The sequence below is a fragment of the Armigeres subalbatus genome, chromosome 3 (assembly GCF_024139115.2).
Source record: "Armigeres subalbatus isolate Guangzhou_Male chromosome 3, GZ_Asu_2, whole genome shotgun sequence".
In the NCBI taxonomy this organism is placed as follows: Eukaryota; Metazoa; Arthropoda; class Insecta; order Diptera; family Culicidae; genus Armigeres; species Armigeres subalbatus.
Window position 1 is genome coordinate 246,575,477 of NC_085141.1, and position 26,219 is coordinate 246,601,695.

The 26,219-nt window shown below is 47.7% G+C and overlaps 1 protein-coding gene across 6 annotated transcripts in view; it reads right to left on the reverse strand.

The window, feature by feature from the left end:
• Nucleotides 1-7,495: 7,495 nt before the first annotated feature.
• Nucleotides 7,496-26,219, reverse strand: part of LOC134223170 (protein mahjong) — a 35,093-nt gene continuing 16,369 nt past the window's right edge. For 2 of the 6 annotated variants that reach the window (XM_062702318.1, XM_062702317.1), the window contains exons 5-7: nt 20,378-20,668; nt 19,666-20,311; nt 7,496-8,258 (exon numbers count right to left, since the gene is read on the reverse strand). In XM_062702318.1, coding sequence (XP_062558302.1) covers nt 8,065-8,258; nt 19,666-20,311; nt 20,378-20,668 — 1,131 coding nt within the window. In that variant the 3' untranslated portion in view covers nt 7,496-8,064. Of the gene's footprint in view, nt 8,361-19,403; nt 19,526-19,665; nt 20,312-20,377; nt 20,669-26,219 lie in introns of those variants that run through there. The other 4 variants (XM_062702314.1, XM_062702313.1, XM_062702316.1 and 1 more) reach the window with 3 other exon arrangements.

The following is a 26,219-nucleotide window of genomic DNA, read 5'->3' on the forward strand; positions in this document are numbered from 1 at the left end:
ATTTGCGATCTCAAGTTCCAGGGCGGAGACGACATCGAGGACCACCTGGCCGAGTTCGAAAGCTTGTTCGAGAAATTGGCCAACGCAGGTACGAAGCTCGACGATGATTTGCAGGTTATTCTTGTCTTTCGCAGTTTGCCAAGCACATTCGACGCACTAACCACCACGCTCGAAAACCGGTCGGAAGACGAGCTGACGCTGGCACTCGTGAAAGATAAAATTATCAACGAGATGCAGAAGCGCAGCGAGGCGGTTCCGGTGGATTCAGCGGTGCTGAAGGTGGACGGAAAAGTGAAGTCGATCGTATGCCACCACTGTCAAAAGGTTGGCCACAAGAAGCGAGATTGTGCATTGTGGCAGAAGCAAAACCGTGGAGAAAATTTTCGAGAGCGACAAACGGTTGCCACGGAAACCAAACACGTTGCTAGGCAACAAGCGAAGGCAAGAAAAGCAGCGTCGACTGAAGAAAATTTCGTGTTCAGCGCACGAGAAGGACCAGTGACGAAGTGGATTGTGGATTCCGGTGCGAGCTCGCACATGTGCGCCAATCGGGAGTTTTTCGTGTCCGTGGAAAGCCCTCAAGGAGATACTCCAAAGTTTGTCACGGTTGCTGATGGGAAGAGAGCTGCAGTGAAAGGTGTAGGTAACTGCCAGATTCACCGTTACGGGCGTGGGGCTGTGCAAATATCGATAAAATCGATAATATCGATATTATCGGATGAAATTTATCGATACGATATCCGATATCATTGAACTCAAATATCTCCGATATCGATAAATTTTTGTAATCGATGTAATGATGATGCCCAATTAAATCAAATAAAAACTACATACACTGGCTCGCTGACTACGTCCTTTAAAACATATGTAGCAAGTCAATCACATTTTTTTAAATGTCTATTGTGTCTGGTGTTGAGAAATTGGGCACATCAGTACCCACTAAGACGAAAGGCAAAACGCATGAACGATAAAGCTTACAAAACCCTCGACAGGAAATCTAAAATCATTCTTGATAAACCACAGGCGGTGAAAGTTATTTCATGAAAATTATTGTCAATGGTGGTATTTTTCCAAGATGGATAAAAGCGACTAAAATTTTCAAATTGTTTTGGGGTGACAAATTAGAGTTAGAAACGTGATAAAATCGGTAGTAGACAAACTCGGGTAAAAACTGTATTTTTTTTATTTTATCGGATGTCGATCCGATATCCGATATTTTCAAACCCGATATATCGCCGATACCGATATATCACCAAATGAATATCGTCGATATCGATAAACCTCCATTGTGCACAGCCCTAGGCGTGACGGTGAAGAGAAGCAGATTGTGCTGACCGGCGTGCTCTACGTTCCGGAGCTGGACATGAACCTTGTCTCTGTTGGAAAGCTCGTCCAAAAAGGTGCAGCCGTGAATTTCAACGAGGTTGGATGTACGATTTCCAGTGGAGAACGAATTGCCGCTGTGGCGACACATAGCAACGGTCTCTATCATCTACGAATGGTGGAGCGCGTGGGTGCTGTGAAGGAGCATTGCGATGCGAAAAGCTGTTTGCATGACTGGCACCGCAAACTCGGTCATCGAGACGTGACGGCCATACAGGAGTTGGAACAGCGACAACTGGCCACGATGCGGTTTGGTTTTGCCATGCGAAACTTGCCTGCAGGGTAAGATGGCAAGACTGCCATTTCCAAAAAAGGCAAAGAAGAGCAGTAAGGATGTGATGGACCTGATTCACAGTGACCTGTGTGGACCAATGCGGACAATGACACCGGGTGGTCGACGTTATTTCATGACGCTTATCGACGACCACAGCCGGTATACCACGGTGTATATGCTGCAGAAGAAATCCGACACGTTTGATGCCATCCAGGACTACGTGCAGAAGATGAAGACGCAGTTCGGCAAGCCGCCGAAAGTCTTGAGGTCCGACCAAGGAGGTGAATACCGAGGTTCGAAATTGGTGGCGTATCTGAGGCGTGAAGGCATCCAACAGCAGTTCACGGCGGCCTATACGCCACAACAAAACGGTGTCGCAGAGCGAAAGAACCGTTCGCTAGTGGAGATGGCTAGGTGCATGCTTCTGGAAGCAGGTATGCCCAACCGCTACTGGGCGAAGCAATCAGCACGGCGAACTATCTCCAAAATATGCTGCCAACGAAAGCGGTTGAAGTGACTCCCTACGAGATTTGGCACGGAGTCAAACCGGATGTTTCGAAATTGCAAGTTTTCGGAACGGCAGCGTACGTTTTTGTTCCTGATGTCAAACGAACGAAGCTCGAAGCCAAAGCCGAAAAGTTAACCTTTGTCGGCTATTCGCTGCAACACAAAGCGTGGCGTTTCATCAACACGAAGACAAACAAGGTGACAATTAGTCGGGATGCTCGTTTCCTACCAGCCAATATCGATCCGGAGACTACCATGGAGGATGAAGGTACGTTATTCTTTCCCTTATCGCTAATTGACATGAACCGTAGCGAGATGGAGAAACAGGAGGAGCCTGCGCAACCCGGCCTGGCAGCCGAGCCCGGCGATAGCGAGAGCGAAGAAGATTTCCACGGATATGAAGACCATTCGGATGACAGCCTGTACGAGGATACCGATCCCGACGAAGAGCCACACGTAGAGCCGATGCCGGTGGACGAAGAGCGAGCGGTTGGTACACCGCGAAGGTCGACTAGGGTGACCAAAGGTATCCCACCAAATCATTACGGTGCTGATGGAAAACTTGCATGCTGTCATAATGATGAGCCACGCAGCTATCAAGAAGCTGTGGCTAGTCCAGAAGCTGATTTGTGGAGGCAGGCCATGCAGGAAGAGTTGAAGGCGCTATACGAGAACAACGTGTGGGAGCTAGCCAAGCTGCCGACCGGCAAGAAAACCATCGGGTGCCGCTGGATCTTCAAAAAGAAGATGGACGAGAATGGCAGGATCGTTCGCCACAAAGCGCGTCTAGTCGCGTAGGGCTTTACGCAGAAGTATGGAGTCGATTACGACGGAGTTTTTGCTCCGGTCGTGAAGCAAACGACGTTGCGGGCTCTATTCTCCGTTGCATATCAAAGGAAACTCCTGATCAAGCATGCTGATGTCAAGACCGCTTACCTGAACGGAGATCTTCAAGAAACAGTCTACATGCGGTTGCCTCCAGGATGTGTAGCGGAAGATGAAATGGACGTATACCGTTTATGGAAGGGATTGTATGGGCTGAAACAAGCCGCCCGTATTTGGAACCACAAATTGGACGACACGCTCACAAATAGGTTTCAAGCCGTCGAAGAATGACTGCTGTCTCTACGTCAGGAGAAAAAAAGGTAAGCTCGCCTACATTGGTGTCTACGTTGACGATTTTGTTATAGTGTGTGAGACGGAGCACGAATACGAGGACATCGTCAAGCAGCTGAACCGACATTTCACGGTGACGTCTCTCGGGGACATCAAGTTTTCCCTCGGTATCCAAGTAACCCGTTCCGAGAAGCACATTGCGCTCAGCCAGAGACCCTTATCCAGAAACTTCTGTCCAGGTTTGGTCTGCAAGATGCAAAGCCTTCTACCATTCCACTGGATCCCGGCCACCTACATCCAAAGGAGGAGATCCCGCTGCCCAATAACTACCAGTATGCCAGATTGATTGGTGGGTTGTTGTACGTGGCCATGTGTACTCGTCCTGATGTCGCAGCAGCAGTTTCGATTCTGGGAAGAAAAACTAGTTGCCCATCACAGGCCGATTGGGTAGAGGCAAAGCGTGTCCTGCGGTACCTCAAAGGTACTATCGATCATGAACTGATCCTGGGAGCCGATTCCACGCAACTGGAGGTGTTCGTAGACGCGGACTGGGCTGGCGACACCAAAGATCGCAAGTCAACCACCGGTTTTTTGATTCGGTATGCAGGTGGAATGATTGGATGGTGTTCCAGGAAACAGGAGTGCGTCACGCTGAGCAGTTCGGAAGCCGAGTACGTTGATTCCATTATGCTCGTCAGTTGAAGCAGCATGGAATCATCAATTCACAATATCTACCATCAAATGAAATGATTGCAGACATGATGACGAAGCCTCTTCCACGTGTCAAGCAGTCAAGATTCCGAGCTGCAGCTATGATTCTTCCGTCGAGGAGGAGTGTTGGTGATGCGGATCTAGTTGGCGACAACGAATCAAAGCAACCATAGATTAGTATTTTAAATTTGAATAAAATTCATTCCTAGTTTGTCTCTCTTCAAGTTTTCCTTTTCACGAAAGAAGTAGTGTTCCGGTCTACGGCCATTTACCATCCAGGAAAACCAACTTGCTGGTAAGGCACCAACTTGCTGGTACAAACCTTAACCAGCAGAATGAATTAGCTTGATCGTCAAGACCAGCGCAGACTGTGTACAGTGACTGTAATAACAGTGTCGTTAAGTGTCAAAATTGGAACAGAATCATCTGTCAGTTCCATGGAAATGCCCGTTCTAAACGAGCAGGAGAACTGTCGAACATGGGACTTCCACATAAAGCTGCATCCTAAGGCTGGACACGAAAGGCTCAAAAAGTAAAAATCTCACATAAGGCTGAAACTCGAAAGATAACTTCCTTATTTTTTCATGTTTCTTCTCTTTTCTTCCTTCTCTATTCTTCTTACTTCCTTCTCCCTTTTTCTTCTTCCTTCTTTTTTCTTCCTCTCTTCTTATTTCTTTTTTCTTCTTCCTTCTTTCTTTCTTTTCCTTATTTCTTCTTCAATCCTTCTTTGTTTCTTCTTCCTTCTTTCTTTTTCTTTCTTTCTTCTTCGTTCTACCTTCCTTTTTTAAGTTTATAAATGTTTTTCTAATTCTACCTTCTTCTTCTTAGTTCTTCCTCCATAGTTCTTCCTCCTTCGTTATACCTTCTGCTTTTGAGTTCTTCTTTCATAGTTCTTCCATCTGCACGTAAAAAAAATAATGTTATTATATTATTATTATAGTTATATTATATTATAATATTATTAAGATTGCTGATACTTTTTTGCCAAAGCAGGCGCCTAATGATTCATTCATTTTTCATTTATTTAGTTTACATCTAAACAGATAACACTGAATCAACAATTTGACGCCACAATACACGGTTCGAGGCCGCATCTCTCGATCCTCGAATGCGCCCCACGCTCGCCAAGTCGTTTTGCACCTGGTGTGCCCACCTTGCTCGCTGCGCTCCACGCCGCCTCGTACCTGCCGAATCGGAAGCAAACACCATCTGTTTGCAGGGTTGCTGTCCGGTATTCTTACAACATGCCCTGCCATCGTACCCTTCCGGCTTTAGCTACCTTCTGGATACTAGGTTCGCCGTAGAGCTGGGCGAGCTCGTAGTCGACCGTCTTCTTGCACACCGCCAAAGATGGTCCTAAGCACCCGTCTCTCGAATACTCCGAGTGCTTGCAAGTCTTCCTCGAGCATTGTCCATGTTTCATGTAGAGGACTACCGGTCTTATCAGCGTCTTGTACATGAACATGACACATTTGGTGCGGTGGCGAATCTTTGTTGACCGCAATTTCTTCTGGAGCCCGTAGTAGGCTCGACTTCCACAGATAATGCGCCTTCGTATTTCACGACTAACATTTTTATCAGCCGTTAGCAAGGATCCAAGGTAGACGAATTCCTCGACCAACTCGAAGGTATCCCCGTCTATCGTAATACTGCTTCCCAGGCGGGCCCTGTCGTGCTCGGTTCCGCCCACAAGCATGTACAGCAACAGTTCGCTAACTGGGCGCTTTTTAACTGGACTGCTTTTTAACTGGGCGTTCGCTTACTGGGCCAAAGCCCAGTTAAAAAGCAGTTTTCCGTCAAAAAAAAAACAAACACTAGGCTGCGAGGGGAGTCTAAATGGTATTTTGTTGTCGTTCCATGTAAAACATTGATCATAACAATGCATCGTAAATCCCCTCGACAGCACACAGGGGAACGACACCCAATTTTTTCACTATGGATTTTGACAGATTCGCCTGTTCGTGCTTTTTTGGGTGATAAATTTATCCCCCAGTGTCAAATCACCCCAATACTGATTTATTTTGCAATAGTATGTGCGCGAATTTGGAATGTTTACGTTTTTACAGGAGAATATGATGCAAAACGCCCATTTCACTCAATAATGCAACATGATACAATCATGAGAAAATAGAGAAAAAATAAACGAACTATAAATTAAAACTATTTTAGACTCGATTCCATGATTTAAACTTAAGAATGTTCAACTTATTTGCTCAATTCTTTAGAATGCTACTTGCGTAAGGCACTGTCTATGCCTTCGTTCGTTTTATATCATTTTCACCCTGGAAGTTGTTTGTGTTGCATTCGCAGTGCACTCGTATTGGTGACTCAGAAAAGATGTGACAAAGATGGCGTAGCTTGTCATCCCCGTGACAGCACAGTTAAAAAGCGGCGCTCGTTAACTGGACTGATATTTTAGCCCAGTTAGCGAATGGATGCTGTACTTTGTCTTTGACGCATTCACCACAGTTCAACTTTTGTTGCTTCAAGCGGGTGTACACTGCCGTTATACGCATAACTGTCCCATGTACATACGAATCCCAGCAAACATGGGGCAAATATGCGTATTACGGCAGTACAGTCAATGACCATATGATCCGCGAAACATGATGACTGGATCTGTTGAAAATTGTACCCCGGCTGTTACAGCCAGCTCTCCGCATGACACCTTCTAGCGCAATGTTGAACAACAGGTACGGAAGTCCATCACCTTCTCTTAGTCCCCGGCGCGATTCGAACGAACTGGAGTGTTCGCCCGAAATCTTGACACAGTTTTGCATACCATCCATCGTTGCTCTACGCGGTCTATACTGTCGTATGCCGCCTTGAAATCAACGAACAGATGGTGCGTTGGGACCTGGTATTCACGGCATTTTTGAAGGATTTGCCGTACAGTAAAGATCTGGTCCGTTGCCGAGCGGCCGTCAACAAAGCAGGCTTGATAACTTCCCACGAACTCATTCACTAATGGTGACATACTACGGAAGATGATCTGGGAAATCATTTTGTAAGCGGCATTTCGGCTTTCGATCACCACACGTTCGTCCGTCAAGATGCTCCCATCCTTATCCCGGCACATCTCGGCTCGCGGCACGAAGCTTTTGCGGGATGCGTTGAGCTTCTGATAGAACTTGCGTGTTTCTTGAGAACGGCACAGCTGTTCCATCTCCTCACACTCCGCTTCTTCCAGGCGGCGTTTCTTCTCCGAAAAAGGCGGGTCTGCTGTCTCCGCTTCCGTCTATAACGTTCCACGTTCTGCCGGGTACCTTGCTGCACATTTTTGGAACTGTAAACAACCCCGAAAACCACAAACAAGCAATACCCTTGGCATACACATTATGATTTATTTTTATAGATTCATGTTATTGTTGAAAAGGTTAATTAAAATGTTTTTTTTATGCATTGAGGGCTCGCCTTAGGCGAACCCCCTTGGGCCCCGCCCTATCCTACCCTACATTTGGTGCACAATGCCTTTCGGATACTCTAAGGGTAAAACTGCATTTATTAATATGAAATTTATTTATTCAGCTAGTATTTATTATACATTTGCAGACCGATTTTCCATCGCCGTTATGAACGTAGTGCAGCATCATTCACAGCTCACAGAAAAATCCCGTGAGAAAAATGAAGCAAGTTGACGAAAACCGAGAAAAATAAAATTCCTCTGTCATCTGTTGTAAAGTAGTAAAAATCGTCAGCCAGACTTATACAAAAATGAAATGCCTACATAACAAATACTCAAAACTTTTGAAAATTTAAGATGCATAAATAAAAATTTCAATTTGAAGGTTTTCAATTCCAAAACGATTTTACTTTCCGAACAAATGGCTAGTGCAAAATTAAAGCTTTTGGATCTTAACAGAGAAAAGGTAATCCGGCCTTTATCCTAATAGACATCTATATACAATAACGTACCAGGAGAGAACGCAAGTACTCAATAATAACAAAGAAGATACGCAGGAAACGAATCGTGTTCGAGTTGGCGCCGAAAAGAACCAGCTGACCGCGCCCGCCGGATTTTACAACTGTGAATTTTTGCAAGTTGTGACTCTACCCTACAGCCACCGCCCGCCCTACATGAGCAGGAAGTCCTCCAGATCGGAGGTCGTGGTCCAGGACGAGGCGTCCTCCTCGTCGTCGTTATTGTTGCCCCCTTCGTCGTCGTCGCCTTCGGCGTTTCCGTCCCCGTCCTCATCGCCGCCGTCGCCGTCGTCGTTGTCATCCATGTCTTCGTCGTCGTCGTCGTCCTCGCTGGACGAGGAAGAACCTGGTTGAAAGATATCATCGTCATCATCGAGTACATTGATACGCATTCCCCGTCTCCGCCGACGACGCTGATTACCGTTTTCTCCGCGAGCGCCGTGAAATACTGGAATAGGCAGAATGAGGGGGAATTTTGTGCACCGAATAACGAAAGCGAGCCCAGGCATACAGCACTAAGCGGTTTAGTTCACAAAGTTTATCGTAAATCCACATTCGCACACAAACAGTCATACATGCAGCCTCGGGGAAATCTCTAAGGTAATATTTTGTTATGTTTCATTAAAAATCTACTCGATGAAGCGTAAAAATCAAATGTTATTTATGATTCTACCATTTTTGTGGTTAGAAAAAAAGCAAATCAGACATTTACACCAGGACCAGAGGATGCAGCACCTTTCTATTAAAACAATATTGCATCATTTTTTGATTCCTTTACTTATTAAAGGTCAACTTTTCCAAGCAATCCATATATTTGTACTATTTTAAATCCTCCCCGGATTCCGAAGGAAATCCTCCCCGGATTCCGAAGGGAATCCTCCCCAAATTCCGAAGGCAATCCTCGCCGGATTCCGGGAGGATTCCTCCCCGTATTCCGAGAGGATTCCTCCCCGTATTCCGAAGGAAATCCTCCCCGTATTCCGAGACGATTCATTCCCGTATTTCCCGGATTCCGAAGGGATTCCTTCCCGGATTCCAAAGGGATTCCTTCCCGGATTCCGAAAGGTTTCCTTCCTGGATTCCAAAAGGGAATCCTTCCCGGATTCCGAAGGGATTCCTTCCCGGATTCCGAAGGGATTCCTTCCCGGATTCCGAAGGAATTCCTACCCGGATTCCGAAGGGAATCCTACTCGAATTCCGAAGGGAATCCCACCAGGACTTCGAAGGGAATTCCACCAGGATTTTGTTAGCCACGAACATAGTACATAGTCAATGATTACCACCAGTCGCGACCCTAGCGACTAGTTCAGCCATAGCAACTGGATAATCAACAAATGTGAAAATTGATCACTTTGTACCCAACCATCCTAGAATAAAGTCGTATTTAAAGTACAACATTTTGGCGACGAGGAATTTTTTCAAGAATTCAACGCTTTGGAGGAAGAGCTGCAGTTCTCAAGATGCCTGGATCCGGCGACTTTCAAGTAATCTACCAGCAAATCCTGCGGCAGAATCAAGCGATGGCGGAGCAAAACACCCGACTGATGGAGATGATGGAACGTTTCGGCAATTAAGAAAACATTTCCAATCGGTCGGCGGGCAGCCCGGAGTTCATCATTGAATCTCTGGCCTCCAACATCTGGGAGTTCGTCTACGATCCAGACAACGGGCTCGTTTTCGACCGGTGGTACCGGAAGTACGAAGACCTTTCCTCAAGGACGGAGCGAAGTTGGACGATGCGGCGAAAGTGCGGTTGCTGTTGAGAAGCCTCAGCGTGACGGTGCACGACAAGTACGTCAACTTCGTGCTCCCAAAGCACCCCCGTGAGTACTCGTTCGATGAGACGGTGAAGAAGCTGACAGAGCTGTTCAGCGTCCGAATCTCTTTGTTCAGCAAGCGGTACCAATGCTTCCAGCTAACGAAGCACGACGCGGACGACTTTCTAACGTACGCTGGGACGGTCAACCGATGCTGTAAGACTTCGAGCTCAGCAAGATCACGGCGGACCAATTCAAGAGCCTGATTTTCACCTGTGGGCTCCGATGGTTGAAGGACGCAGGCATCCGAACGAGACTCATATCCAAGCTTGAGGCTAACGCGGCGGATGAATGCACTCTGGAATCGCTCATCACGGAGTGCCAACGTCTGCAAAACCTCAAGCACGACACGGCCATGGTGGAACACAAGAAATCGGTGAGTACAATCTGCGCAGTCAAGCAGAACAAGCCTCCATCGATGACACCGAGTTCCAAAGAGAAGAAGAAGACGAAGTCCGAAGGTCCAAAAACACCCTGCTGGCAGTGTGGCGGGATGCACTACGTCCGGGACTGCACCTACACGAAGCACGTTTGTCGGGACTGCAAGCAAACCGGCCACAAAGAAGGGTATTGTGGCAGTTACACATCGAAGGCGGCACTCAAGAAGAAGAAGCACGTGAACGGAATTTTCTCCATCAACCAGGTCAGCTGCACTTCTAGACGGAAGTTCCTAACGGTGGATATCAACGGGTCTCAAGTCACTCTGCAGTTGGACACCGCGTCCGACATCACCATCGTTTCGAAGAAGCAGTGGAAGAAGAACCTGGGCTCGCCAACGCTGACTCCCACAACACGGACTGCCCGGAATGCGTCGGGTGACGCTTTTCATCTACTTGGTGAACTCCGATACCCAATCAGACTCGGAGGTGTCACCAAAACCGCAACTTTCTACGTGACCAACAACAGCATCAACCTGATCGGTCTGGACTGGATCGAGCTGTTCAAGCTGTGGGACACCCCGCTATCTGCAATCTGCAACCAGGTCCACGTTGCCGATGATCAAGTCAATCAAATCCAAGTGTACAAAGCTGTGTATCCCGAAGTGTTCAAGAACGGCCTCGGACACTGCAAGAAGATGAAGGTCCGACTCTATCTCCAGCCCGATGCCAAACCCGTTTTCAAGCCGAAGCGCCCAGTTCCTTTCACGTCCATGGAGAAGATCGATGCGGAGCTGGACCGACTTCAATCGCTGGGCATCATCACGCCTGTCGATTTCTCGCAGTGGGCGGCTCCGATCGTCGTAGTGAAGAAGCCCGGAGGAAAAGTACGAATCTGTGCCGATTACTCAACTGGACTGAACGCTGCCCTGGAGCCCAACCATTACCCGCTACTGGTACCTGATGACATCTTTACCAAGCTCAATGGGTGCCGGTATTTCAGCGTCATCGACCTGAGTGACGCCTATCTTCAAGTGGAAGTTGACGACGATTCGAAGCAGCTGCTCACAATCAACACGCATCGAGGTCTCTTCCGCTTCAACCTGCTCGCACCAGGAGTAAAATCCGCTTCCGGGGCCTTCCAGCAGTTGATGAACAGCATGGTTGCCGATCTCGAAGGAGTGGACACGTTTCTGGACGACATCTTCGTGGCCAGCAAAACCGAAGAGGAGCACCACAAGATGCTCAACGCACTGTTTCAACGCCTTCAAGCCTACGGTTTCGTTATGAGGGAAGAAAAGTGCAACATTCTGCAGCCGGAGGTAAAGTATTTGGCGCACATCGTAGACGAGAACGGTCTCCGTCCAGACCCATCCAAAGTAGAAGCCATTGTCAAGATGCCACCGCCCAAAGATGTCACAACTCTACGGTCGTTCCTTGGTGCGGTGAATTTCTACGCGAAGTTTGTCCCGGAGATGCACCAACTGCGGCGGCCACTCGACGCCCTGCTGAAGAAGGATGCCAAATTCGTTTGGAACAGCGAGTGCCAGAAATCGTTCAGGCGCTTCAAGGAAGTACTCCAGTCGGATTTGCTTCTGACACACTAGGATCCATCACTAGACATCATAGTTGCTGCCGACGCCTCGCAGTCCGGAATCGGTGCCTGCCTTCTACACAGGTTCCCCGATGGCTCACTCAAAGCTGTTGCACACGCTTCCCGCTCACTCACCCCCGCGGAGGCAAATTACGGACAGATCGAGAAGGAAGGTCTTGCACTGGTGTTTGCCGTAACGAAATTCCATCGGATGCTGCTCGGACGCAAGTTCACCTTCCAGACGGACCATCAGCCACTCCTGCGGATATTCGGACAGAAGAAGGGTATTCCGGTTCACACGGCCAACCACCTTCAACGTTGGGCACTGACGCTTCTGTGTTACAACTTCGACATCGAGTACGTGTCCACCACGCAGTTTGGATATGCCGACGTACTGTCCCGCCTCATCAACGGTTACGTCAAACCAGAGGAGAACTTCATTATCGCATCGATTCAACTGGAAGACGACATCGAGATTCCACTCCAGGAAGCCATCAGTTCGCTGCCAGTTACGTTCAAATCGGTGCGCGGCGATCCAGTGCAACCAGCGTGGAGACGCTCCAATCACACACGGAATCCCACCAGGATTCCGAAAAAAATTTCACCAGGATTCCGAAGAGAATCCCACCAGGATTCCGAAGGGAATCCCACCAGGATTCCGAAGGGAATCCCACCAGGATTCCGAAGGGAATCCCACCAGGATTCGGAAGGGAATCCCACCCTGATTCCAAAGGTAATCCCACCAGGATTCCGAAGGGAATCCCACCAGGATTCGAAGGAATCCCACCAGGATTCCGAAGGAATCCCACCAGGATTCCGAAGGAATCCCACCAGGATTCCGAAGGAATCCCACCAGGATTCCGAAGGAATCCCACCAGGATTCGAAGGGAATCCCACCAGGATTCCGAAGGAATCCCACCAGGATTCCGAAGGGAATCCCACCAGGATTCCGAAGGAATCCCACCAGGATTCGAAGGAATCCCACCAGGATTCCGAAGGAATCCACCAGGATTCCGAAGGGAATCCCACCAGGATTTCGAAGGGAATCCCACCAGGATTCCGAAGGGAATCCACCAGGATTCCGAAGGAATCCCACCAGGATTCCGAAGGAATCCACCAGGATTCCGAAGGAATCCCACCAGGATTCCGAAGGGAATCTCACCAGAATTCCGAAGGGAATCCCACCAGGATTCCGAAGGGAATCCCGCCAGGATTTCGATGGGAATCCCACCAGGATTTCGATGGGAATCCCACCAGGATTCCGATGTGAATCCCACCAGGATTCCGATGGGAATCCCACCAGGATTCCGATGGGAATCCCACCAGGATTCCGATGGGAATCCCACCAGGATTCCGAAGGGAATCCCACCAGGATTCCGATGGGAATCCCACCAGGATTCCGAAGGGAATCCCACCAGGACTCCGAAGGGAATCCCACCAGGATTCCGAAGGGAATCCCACCAGGATTCCGAAGGAATCCCACCAGGATTCCGAAGGAATCCCACCAGATTCCGAAGGAATCCCACCAGGATTCCGAAGGAATCCCACCAGGATTCCGAAGGAATCCCACCAGGATTCCGAAGGGAATCCACCAGGATTCCGGAAGGAATCCCACCAGGATTCCGAAGGAATCCCACCAGGATTCCGAAGGAATCCCACCAGGATTCCGAAGGAATCCCACCAGGATTCCGAAGGAATCCCACCAGGATTCCGGAAGGAATCCCACCAGGATTCCGAAGGGAATCCCACCAGGATTCCGAAGGAATCCCACCAGGATTCCGAAGGAATCCCACCAGGATTCCGAAGGGAATCCCACCAGGATTCCGGAAGGAATCCCACCAGGATTCCGAAGGAATCCCACCAGGATTCCGAAGGAATCCCACCAGGATTCCGAAGGAATCCACCAGGATTCCAAGGAATCCCACCAGGATTCCGAAGGGAATCCCACCAGGATTCGAAGGAATCCCACCAGGATTCCGAAGGAATCCCACCAGGATTCCGGAAGGAATCCCACCAGATTCCGAAGGGAATCCCACCAGGATTCCGAAGGAATCCCACCAGGATTCCGAAGGAATCCCACCAGGATTCCGAAGGAATCCCACCAGGATTCCGGAAGGAATCCCACCAGGATTCCGAAGGGAATCCCACCAGGATTCCGAAGGGAATCCCACCAGGATTCCGATGGAATCCCACCAGGATTCCGATGAGAATCCCAACAGGATTCCGATGGGAATCTCAACAGGATCCCGATGGGAATCCCACCAGGACTCCGAAGGGAATCCCACCAGGACTCCGAAAGGGAGTCCCACCAGCATTCCGATGGGAATCCCACCAGGACTCTGAAGGGAATCCCACCAGGACTCCGAAGGGAATCCCACCAGGACTCCGAAGGGAATCCCACCAGGACTCCGAAGGGAATCCCACCAGGACTCCGAAGGGAATCCCACCAGGACTCCGAAGGGAATCCCACCAGCATCCCGATGGATATCCCGCCAGGATTCCGAAGGGAATCCCGCCAGGACTCCGAAGGGAATCCCACCAGGACTCTGGAGGGAATCCCACCAGGACTCCGAAGGGAATTCCACCAGGACTCTGAAGGGAATCCCACCAGCATTCCGAAGGGAATCCCACCAGGACTCCGAAGGGAATCCCACCAGGACTCCGAAGGGAATCCCGCCAGGATTCCGATGGGAATCCCACCAGGATTCCGATGGGAATCCCACCAGGACTCCGAAGGGAATCCCACCAGGATTCCGGAAGGAATCCCACCAGGATTCCGAAGGAATCCCACCAGGATTCCGAAGGGAATCCCACCAGGATTCCGAAGGAATCCCACCAGGATTCCGAAGGAATCCCACCAGGATTCCGAAGGGAATCCCACCAGGATTCAGAAGGAATCCCACCAGGATTCCGAAGGAATCCCACCAGGATTCCGAAGGAATCCCACCAGGATTCAGAAGGAATCCCACCAGGATTCCGAAGGAATCCCACCAGGATTCCAAGGAATCCCACCAGGATTCCGAAGGAATCCCACCAGGATTCCGAAGGAATCCCACCAGGATTCCGAAGGAATCCCACCAGGATTCCGAAGGGAATCCCACCAGGATTCCGAAGGAATCCCACCAGGATTCCGAAGGAATCCACCAGGATTCGAAGGAATCCCACCAGGATTCCGAAGAGGAATCCCACCAGGACTCCGATGGGAATCCCACCAGGATTTCGATGGGAATCCCACCAGCATTTCGATGTGAATCCCACCAGGATTCCGATGGAAATCTCACCAGGATTCCGATGAGAATCCCACCAGGATTCCGAAGGGAATCCCACCAGGATTCCGAAGGGAATCCCACCAGGATTCCGAAGGGAATCCCACCAGGATTCCGAAGGGAATCCCACCAGGATTCCGAAGGGAATCCCACCAGGATTCCGAAGGGAATCCCACCAGGATTCCGAAGGGAATCCCACCAGGATTCCGAAGGGAATCCCACCAGGATTCCGAAGGGAATCCCACCAGGATTCCGAAGGGAATCCCACCAGGATTCCGAAGGGAATCCCACCAGGATTCCGAAGGAATCCCACCAGGATTCCGAAGGGAATCCCACCAGGATTCCGAAGGGAATTCCACCAGGATTCCGAAGGGAATCCCACCAGGATTCCGAAGGGAATCCCACCAGGATTCCGAAGGAAATCCCACCAGGATTCCGAAGGAAATCCCACCAGGATTCCGAAGGGAATCCCACCAGGATTCCGAAGGAAATCCCACCAGGATTCCGAAGGGAATCCCACCAGGATTCCGAAGGGAATCCCACCAGGATTCCGAAGGGAATCCCACCAGGATTCCGAAGGGAATCCCACCAGGATTGCGATAGGAACCCCATCAGATTCCGAAGGAATCCCACCAGGATTCCGAAGGGAATCCCACCAGGATTCAGAAGCCAATCCCACCAGTATTCGGAAGGGAATCCCACCAGGATTCCGAAGGAATCCCACCAGGATTCCGAAGGAATCCCACCAGGATTCCGGAAGGAATCCCACCAGGATTCCGAAGGAATCCCACCAGGACTCCGAAAGGGAGTCCCACCAGCATTCCGAAGGGAATCCCACCAGGAATCTGAAGGGAATCCCACCAAGACTCTGAAGGGAATCCCATCAGGATTCCGATGGGAATCCCACCAGGATTCCGATGGGAATCCCGCCAGGATTCCCATGAGAATCCCGCCAGGATTCCCATGAGAATCCCACCAGCATTCCGATGAGAATCTCAACAGGATTCCGATGGGAATCCCACCAGGATTCCGATGGGAATCCCACCAGGACTCTGAAGGGAATCCCACCAGGAATCCGAAGGGAATCCACCAGGATTCCGAAGGAATCCCACCAGGATTCCGAAGGAATCCCACCAGGATTCCGAAGGAATCCCACCAGGATTCCGAAGGAATCCCACCAGGATTCCGAAGGAATCCCACCAGGATTCCGAAGGAATCCCACCAGGATTCCGAAGGAATCCCACCAGGATTCCAAGGAATCCCACCAGGATTCCGAAGGAATCCCACCAGGATTCCGAAGGAATCCCACCAGGATTCCGAAGGAATCCCACCAGGATTCCGAAGGGAATTCCGACAGGATTCCGAAGGGAATCCCACCAGGATTCCGAAGGGAATCCCGCCAGGATTCCGAAGGGAATCCCGCCAGGATTCCGAAGGGAATTCCGCCAGGACTCCGAAGGGAATCCCACTAGGATTCCGATGAGAAATCCACAAGGATTCTGAACCCTTCCCAACAGGACTCAGATGGGAATCCCACCAGGATTCCGAAGGGAATCTCACCAGAATTCCGAAGGGAATCCCACCAGGATTCCAAAGGAAATCCCGCCAGGATTTCGATGGGAATCCCACCAGGATTTCGATGGAAATCCCACCAGGATTCCGATGAGAATCCCAACAGGATTCCGATGGGAATCTCAACAGGATCTCGATGGGAATCCCACCAGGGTTCCGAAGGGAATCCCACCAGGACTCCGAAAGGGAGTCCCACCAGCATTCCGAAGGAATCCACCAGGATTCCGAAGGAATCCCACCAGGATTCCGAAGGAATCCCACCAGGATTCCGAAGGAATCCCACCAGGATTCCGAAGGAATCCCACCAGGATTCCGAAGGAATCCCACCAGGATTCCGAAGGAATCCCACCAGGATTCCGAAGGAATCCCACCAGGATTCCGAAGGAATCCCACCAGGATTCCGAAGGAATCCCACCAGGATTCCGAAGGAATCCCACCAGGATTCCGAAGGAATCCCACCAGGATTCCGAAGGAATCCCACCAGATTCCAAGGAATCCCACCAGGATTCCGAAGGAATCCCACCAGGATTCCGAAGGAATCCCACCAGGATTCCGAAGGAATCCCACCAGGATTCCGAAGGAATCCCACCAGGATTCCGAAGGAATCCCACCAGGATTCCGAAGGGAATCCCACCAGGATTCCGAAGGAATCCCACCAGGATTCCGAAGGAATCCCACCAGGATTCCGAAGGGAATCCCACCAGGATTCCGGAAGGAATCCCACCAGGATTCCGAAGGAATCCCACCAGGATTCCGAAGGAATCCCACCAGGATTCCGAAGGAATCCCACCAGGATTCCGAAGGAATCCCACCAGGATTCCGAAGGAATCCCACCAGGATTCCGAAGGGAATCCCACCAGGATTCGAAGGAATCCCACCAGGATTCCGAAGGAATCCCACCAGGATTCCGAAGGAATCCCACCAGGATTCCGAAGGAATCCCACCAGGATTCCGAAGGAATCCCACCAGGATTCCGAAGGAATCCCACCAGGATTCCAAGGAATCCCACCAGGATTCCGAAGGGAATCCCACCAGGATTCCGAAGGAATCCCACCAGGATTCCGAAGGAATCCCACCAGGATTCCGAAGGAATCAGGATTCCAGAGGAATCCCACCAGGATTCCGAAGGAATCCACCATGATTCCGAAGGGAATCCCACCAGGATTCCGAAGAGAATCCCACCAGGATTCCGAAGGGAATCCCACCAGGATTCCGAAGGGAATCCCACCAGGATTCCGAAGGGAATCCCACCAGGATTCCGAAGGGAATCCCACCAGGATTCCGAAGGGAATCCCACCAGGATTCGGAAGGGAAACCCCTCCAGGATTCGGAAGGGAATCCCACCAGGATTCGGAAGGGAAACCCCTCCAGGATTCGGAAGGGAATCCCACCAGGATTCGGAAGGGAATCCCACCAGGATTCCGAAGAGAATCCCACCAGGATTCCGAAGGGAATCCCACCAGGATTCCGAAGGGAATCCCACCAGGATTCCGAAGAGAATCCCACCAGGATTCGGAAGGGAATCCTCTCCATATTCGGAAAGGAATCCTCTCCATATTCGGAAAGGAATCCTTTCCATATTCGAAAAGAAATCCTCCCCGGATTCCAAAGGCAATCCTGCCCGGATTCTAAGGGGATTCCTGCCCGGATACCGAAGTTAGTAATCGGGCTACAATAAGCATTCTACTATGTAGCCACATTTTAGATTTTTTATTGTCCTATCAGACAATTCGTCGCTTATTTCGCCATGTCATATGATTAACGATGCTTTTTTATCGAATTTAATTGCTGTTAAAATTATTTAGAATAATCTTCATTAGATGAGACGTCAGTTGATCTAACCCCATACAAGAAACAATTCAATGAACCGAATATTTTGCGTAAGTTCTCATATAATCGAAGTTCCCACTAATCTACCGTATTCTAGCAAAGTTGTTTTCTTTGAAATTCATTATAAAAACATATATTTACTACGCAAAATATTCAAATGGCATAGACGTCTTTTTAACCCTTCCTTCCATGGTAGCTGTACTGCCCCTATTTGCATAAGCGTCCCATGTCAGTTTTCTTCAACTTGAGAAATATGCCGTTGAATTTTTCAAACTCGTTTTACATGGAGAAATTGAAAAAAATCTAATAAATCGATAAAACCACCAATCTTTCTGAAAATTTGGCATAATATTCTTCATCTGTATACTTTGATATGGGACTATTAAATGGAGCATTGTTACGTTGATGTTTTGTGCGAGAGTGTATCAAAATCTGGAATGTGACTGTTATGCACACAACAACACAAGTGGGTTTTAATTTTCAAATTTCTAGAACAAAGCCTATTATTTTATCAGTTTTTCTTAAAGATGAGTTCATTGTAAGCTTATTTCTGAAAGAAAATCAAAATCATCAAAAATCGACATGGGACTCTTATGCGAATCGCGGCAGTGTAGAGCTCCATCAAATTTTGCACCTTCCAACATTCATCGAATTATTTCAACAGCAAAGAGCAGTATTTAGCACAACTTTATGGTTTCATTAGACGGCAAATATAATCAATTTTGAGTGAAAATAGTGAAACTATTGAAAACAATCAAGTAACTATTGATTTACAATCAAACACTTTTTTTTCGCTTTCCACTAATTTTAGCCCTGCCAAATAACTTTTGTTCTAGCAATTTTTCCATAGATCATTCCTTCCTATTGAAAACTTTGAAAAAAGTCGTGGGAAAGAGAGAGTTAAGAAGCATTGTTTGGCATAGACGAGTTAGATAAGGATTTTACCACCATTTGTTAGCATTATCGAGTTCATTAGAACCCAAAGCCATTTCTTCCAAAACATTCAAACACATTTTAATTCCAACAAATGAAAAATTAGAAAAAAAAGTTTATTTCCAAAAACTATTACCACGCTGGAAATGATAACATTCTATAATGTTCTAATTCTGGTGGTGATACTGTGAAATGTTGCCCCAGAATGTTTTGCAAGAAGCGACCTATGAAGTACAAGAGAAAGAATCCATCAAACTACCAAAAGCTACTCACAAAAACCGTCAAAAAATACTACACAATAACCCAAGCACACCGCGGCGCATTCATTCATGGATGATACCGATGATGATCAGTCGTTACTTACCGACGGATTCCGTTTCCGACATCGAATTATCCTCGGAGTTCTCCATCTCTTCTTCCTCTTCCTCTGCGTCGTCTTCGGTGTTCTTCTTCCGGCCAACGCTGTAAATGCGCACCACCGATTCCTGCACCGAGTTGTATCCGCCCTGGTTCTCCACAATGGCAATCTGGCTTCCGTACAGATTGATGGCCAAATCGTAGATGTTCCGCTTGACATCGACCGTCGAAATGCTGCTGTAGTCGTACGCGTCCAGCACCCTAAAGCTGGACTCGAAGCACACGTTGTCCGTGTTCGCTTCCGATTCCACCTCCGGACAGATACCGTATATCACATTCTGCGGCGAGAACTTCACGTGGCACTGCTCCAGTGCCGGAACCGTCCGCAACAGGTGGAATGTTCGCAGGTCCCACACTTCCGTGTTGGACACGATCTCCAGCCCATTCGGGTGGAACACCCCGGAAATGTTTTGATTCAGTTTGTCGAATTTGTGGATCTCCTTACCGGAGGCAACATCCCACAGTACGCCGTCCGACAGAATTAGCTCGTCCGACGGGCAGAACGTGGCCCGGTTTTTCGTGTACTGGTTGTAGATGCTCGGCACCAGTGACAGGACTTTTTGACCCGTATTGATATCGTAGATGGTGGCGACCTGGGCAGACGAAACAAAAAAAAATATTACAATTACCTAAGAACAAACTCGGACCAGATCAGTTACCTCTCCTGTGGTCGCCAGGACTTTATCCTGCTTTAGATTCGGAAATTCCACGTACTCCTCTTCGTCCCACGTTAGTTTCTGTGTAAACCGACTGTTCTCAATGTTCCACAGCGCCGACATCGGTGACCGCCAAGCGCACGAAGTCAGCAGCAAACGACCGTCCTTGCTGCAGATGATGGAGTTTACGTACGATTCGTGGCACGAATAGCTGAACTCCTCATTGCTGTCGCTGAGGTTGAAGATTTTGACCTCGCCGGAATGCGAACCGGTGATTAATTTCGTTGCGCAAGGCTGTAACAAAGGAATCCATAGTTTTTTAACTTCCTTACATAGTTAGAATAGACGCGACGCATCATTGGTTTTGGGAGTTCTTTTCAAAATGTTAAGAACTAATTTCGAAGTCCACGAACTTAAGGAAATTTCCTACCAAATCACAAGTTGATTTAAAATCAAAGGATGATTATCCCTAGAACCACGGCAGTATCGCTACAGTTTTTATAGGATTGTTTAGGAAATTATGTACACGCAAGGTATTTTCGAATGTAATGTGAAGTTTTCATTCGAATCCATCTACATCAAATGAAATTCGAAAACTCAAAAGTATGAATTCACTTAATTTGATGATAGCTAAATTAAAAGAACGGTTAGATAAAACACAGCACAATATGATGCATAGGCATAAATTTGGTGCACGGATTTATAGTCGTTTGGTTATAGTTAATGGGCAGCGTTTGAACATATTTGGAGAGATTTTTGTAAAGGTATCTATGAACGATAAACAACATCTGGTGTCCTTAACCTTTATAATACCAGCAGATGAAAACGACTGAAATTTATTTTTCAATTTGCTCTCATTTCGTCAATGATCAACCGATTTTAACAAAACAGGCATGGTTCGATCGAAAATTTAATATATTTTCAGGAAATGGCTTGCGGACGTGAATTTTTGTAATGGTTGCGGATTGAGGCCAAAACCCCGTGGGGTACTTATAGTAACCCAGAATGTAATTTTTCCAAGAAATTTACGAAAAAATTATTTTGTTCATGGAAAATCTATGAATGGTGATAATCTAAATGCAACCATATGTTATATTTCAGATTTCTAGGACCCAGCAGTTGGTTCCGGGTACATGGCTGCTTGATATCGGTACCGGTAGGGACCTAAAGTGGACACTTCCGAAATGGATATTGCGTTGACCCGATTTTGTTACTCCCCTATTTTATCCACCCCCGAGATTTTATCTCGTTTTGACCCGATTTTATCATGTCCCGATTTTATGAATCCTGTACACCTCCGGTGGTGCAAAGGGCCGACTTGAAAGATCTCCATCATGAGCGTTGCCAGCTATTGCTTTAACCTGTTGCCAGGTTAGCTATCGGTCGAATTCTTTTATTTCTTTATTGATGCTTCGCCGCCAAGAGCCTCTAGGTCTGCCTCTGCTGCAATGTCCCGCTGGGATCCAGTCTAATGCTTGTTTACAGATTTCGTTTCCGCCCCTACGTAGAGTGTGGCCGACCCAGCCCCACTTGCGATCCCGAATTTCTGTTGCTATCGGCCTCTGGTGACAACGACGATGAAGCTCGTTGTTTGAGATCCAGTTGTGAGGCAATCAGGCCCGAATTATATACCGCAGGCATCTGTTGATGAACACCTGCAGCCGTTGAGTGTTCTCCAATGATACACACCATGTTTCGCTAGCGTATCACAGCACAGATTTCACGTTAGAGTTGAAAATTCGTATTTTGGTGCGTTCACTTATCTACCTGTTTTTCCAGATATTTCTTAAACTCGCAAAGGTACCGCCGTCAGACGCCATTTGGCTACCAAGATATTGGAAGCTTTCAACATTCTCCACTGGTTGCCTGGCTACTGTGAAACTGGAAGGAGTCACCGTGTCTACATCCAACGATTTGGTTTTGTTGACGTTGGTGCCGTTCGACGGCTTATAATTTATGTTTTTTCTTGAATAAGCGAATGGAACTTAAGCTGAGTACTTCCAAGTGAGTTTGGTCACCCTCAGGTGGCCAACTTTGAGCCGGTTCCGGTGGGAGCCCAATGAGGACATTTACGGAAGGCTTTAGGTGGCTTTAGGAAGAATTTAACATGAGTTTTAAAAGAAATTCAGAAGAAGAGATCTGGAGATCTCTCAAGGTAGCTTGTGTAGTTATCGAAATGCAGGAATTCACGGAGAAATTTCAAGAATAAGTACTACTGGAATTTCTGGATTTAAGAGAAATTTGTGAAAGAATTTCGGAAGATTTCTTCGAAGATTTTTCGGAGGAATACCTGGAAAAACTTTCTGAGCAAATCTTGGAGGTACTTCCTGAGAAATTCCTGGAACAATTTACGGCGCAATTCTAGGAGGTATTGATGAAGCGTTTACGTTTACAGAATCCCTAGTAGCACAGTTCAGATCGATTTGGTTGCAGCAACTCCAATGTGACTGGATTTGGTCGCATATGAGTCACAGTGACTGATATGTGACAAGTGTGCTACTCGGGATGAATTACTACAAGAACTTCCGGAGGAACTCCTGGAAGAACTTCCGGAGGAATTCCTGGAGGAACATCCGGAGGACTTTCCGGAGGAATTCCTGGAGGACCTTCCGGAGAAATTCCTGGAGGACCTTCCGGAGGAATTCCTGGAGGACCTTCCGGAGGAATTCCTGGAGGACCTTCCGGAGGAATTCCTGGAGGACCTTCCGGAGGAATTCCTGGAGGACCTTCCGGAGGAATTCCTGGAGGACCTTCCGGAGAAATTCCTGGAGGACCTTCCGGAGGAATTCCTGGAGGACCTTCCGAAGGAATTCCTGGAGGACCTTCCGGAGGAATTCCTGGAGGACCTTCCGGAGGAATTCCTGGAGGACCTTCCGGAGGAATTCCTGGAGGACCTTCCGGAGGAATTCCTGGAGGACCTTCCGGAGGAATTCCTGGAGGACCTTCCGGAGGAATTCCTGGAGGACCTTCCGGAGGAATTCCTGGAGGACCTTTCGGAGGAATTCCTGGAGGACCTTGCGGAGGAATTCCTGGAGGACCTTCCGGAGGAATTCCTAGAGGACCTTCCGGAGAAATTGCTGGAGGACCTTCCGGAGAAATTCCTGGAGGAACTTCCGGAGGAATTCCTGGAGGAACTTCCGGAGAAATTCCTGGAGGAACTTCCGGAGGAATTCCTGGAGGAACTTCCGGAGGAATTCCTGGAGGAACTTCCGGAGAAATTCCTGGAGGAACTTCCGGAGGAATTCCTGGAGGAACTTCCGGAAGAATTCCTGGAGGAACTTCAGGAGGAATTCCTAGAGGAACTTCAGGAGGAATTCCTGGAGGAACTTCCGAAAGAATTCCTCAAGGAACTTCCGGGGAAATTCCTGGAGGAACTTCCGGGGAAATTCCTGGAGGAATTTCTGTCTGTCTTCTGGGGTAATTCCTGGAGGAACTTTCGGAGAAATTCCTGGAAGAACTTTCGCAAGAATTCCTGGAGGAACTTCCAAAAGAATTCCTGAAGGAACTTCCGACAGAATTCCTGAAGGAACTTCCGAAAGAATTCCTGAAGGAACTTCCGGGGAAATTCCTGGATGAACTTCCGGAGGAATTCCTGCAGGAGCTTCCAGAGGAATTGTTGGAGGAATTCCTAAAGGACCTTCCGGAGTATATCCTAGAGGAACTACCGGATGAATTCCTGAGAGTGAAAAAATTGCTCAGAAAAATTCGGAAAATATTTAATTCATTAAATTGGTTCACGCCGACCTACGCCGCCACGCCGCCACCGCCGATCACCAACTGTGTCAATATCAGTGTGGAAGCTGATATATCTCCACTGGCAAAAGGGAGGTGATATATCTCCACTGGCAAAAGGGGAGGCAAAAGGGTTGCTCATATGCCATCGCGTGCGGAAGGATTTCCTATCGACGAGTACTGTCTCCAAATTTCTAATATGACATCAGCATCTAGTCGAATAGGATTTTTATTGCACAGTTCTGTTTTCTCCATGCGTCCGTCTCGTCGCAACCAACTTAGCTGCCTATCAATTCTATACTTTCGCCTCTAATTCTATCATAAACATGTACGTCTAAGTTTGGAAGAGGATATTAGCATTCCCATATCATCTGTATTATTGACTTATTCTGGGCATATGCGTGTTTTAAGGAGTGATTTACTTTTTCGCCTAATTCCGGGTAAAATTTCAATGTAAATGGATTTAAATGAAGAAATAATGTGCTAATTTGCCTTATTCCTGAAAAATGTGATCTTTCGAAGTTTTTGTTTTTCAAATGCGTGCTTCGAATGAAGGAACGGTCTACTCATTAGAATCATAATATCCAACCAAATGCATGCTAATCGAGTGCTTTGAAAGGTGGAATCATCTGCTCATTTATCTTATTCCGATCGTATGAGTAGAAAAGAAATCATATGTACGCTTTGACTTTTGCGTTTTTTTAGAAAAATATAATTTATTCTTCTGTTCAATATTGTTTCCAATTTTGGACGAAGATGATGCCATAGATGATTCACTCGTACGCAGGCTGTTAATTTATGCTCAAGATCCTCTTCTGCATTTGGACACAGACTACACACATTGGATTATTCACTCTATTTTGTCTATGGTAAAGCGCAGCGTGTGGAATTTTTCCATTGACAAGAAGATAGTAGGTGGATTTCTCTGCCGTAGTTAGAAGTTTATTTCTGATATTACGCCATACTTCACACCACAGCACATTCGGATTTTGTTCTACTACTTTAGGCACCTTAACAGTGCTTCGGAAAACAGATAGTATTGCTGGTGCTGATGCAGTCCTGATTATGACTTCAGACAGATAGGGCAGCTCTTTGGCTATCCGCTTTAGACAAGGGTACAGTGTTGGGATTCCATTGATGTTTGGAGGATTCTGCATTTGTTCCAGAAACGATACTGCGAAGGGGGTATATTCCTGGCACTTCAGAAAACGATTAAGCAGAAGAGCTTTACATTTCTGCATTGGAAGGTGGAGATTTTGCCCACCTTTGTCCACTGGTAGAGATAGTTGTTCCAAAGCTATCCGACATGGATAACGAGACCAAATAAAGCTTCCGATGCGAGATGTTATTTTGGCTGCTGCGTAGTTAGAGATGCTGATTACTGATGCCATGAACCATAGTCGCGATGTCACATAAGTGTTGACAAGTGCAAGAGAGAACTCGTTGCTTGAAAAGCCACATTAGTTGAGAAGTTTTTCTTATAACATCCGCCCAGTTGAAATCAATGATGCGCTTTTGTGAGTTGAAGTAGACGATTCCCAAGATTTTGATCGACTCCGTAGTGTTAAGCCATTCCACGTACTGCATTCTCTTCCTTTGAGGTCCTATGTTTATAGATGTCGTCTTGGTTAGATTAAGCTTCGCACCCGAGTATAATCCAAAGTCCAGAAAAGTTTTCTTGATCAATGCCAATTTAGCTTCATCAACGACGATTATGGATATGTCGTCAGCATAGGCAACGACGAGTTCTAAAGGATTGTTGCATATGGATGTGAGCTTCTGGAGGAGGGGATGGAGATATAGGACAAAGAGATGCATACTCAAAGGATCTCCTTGGCGTATAGATCTTTGGATTTGGATCTCAGGGCCGAGATTTCCGTTGACAAGTACACGTGAATTGGACATTGACATAATTTTCTCAACAATAGGCACAAAATTCGGACAAAAATGCATACTACGCATCACATGGAACAGAAAATTTAGATTTACTCTTTAGGTCTTTGATGGAACATACGGCTTCAAAAATATTTCGTTTCGAATTTGAACACTTTTGACTAGCGTTTAGGATGTCGTTGGCTGTCATAATTTTCTCCATTCTCTGTTTAAGAATACG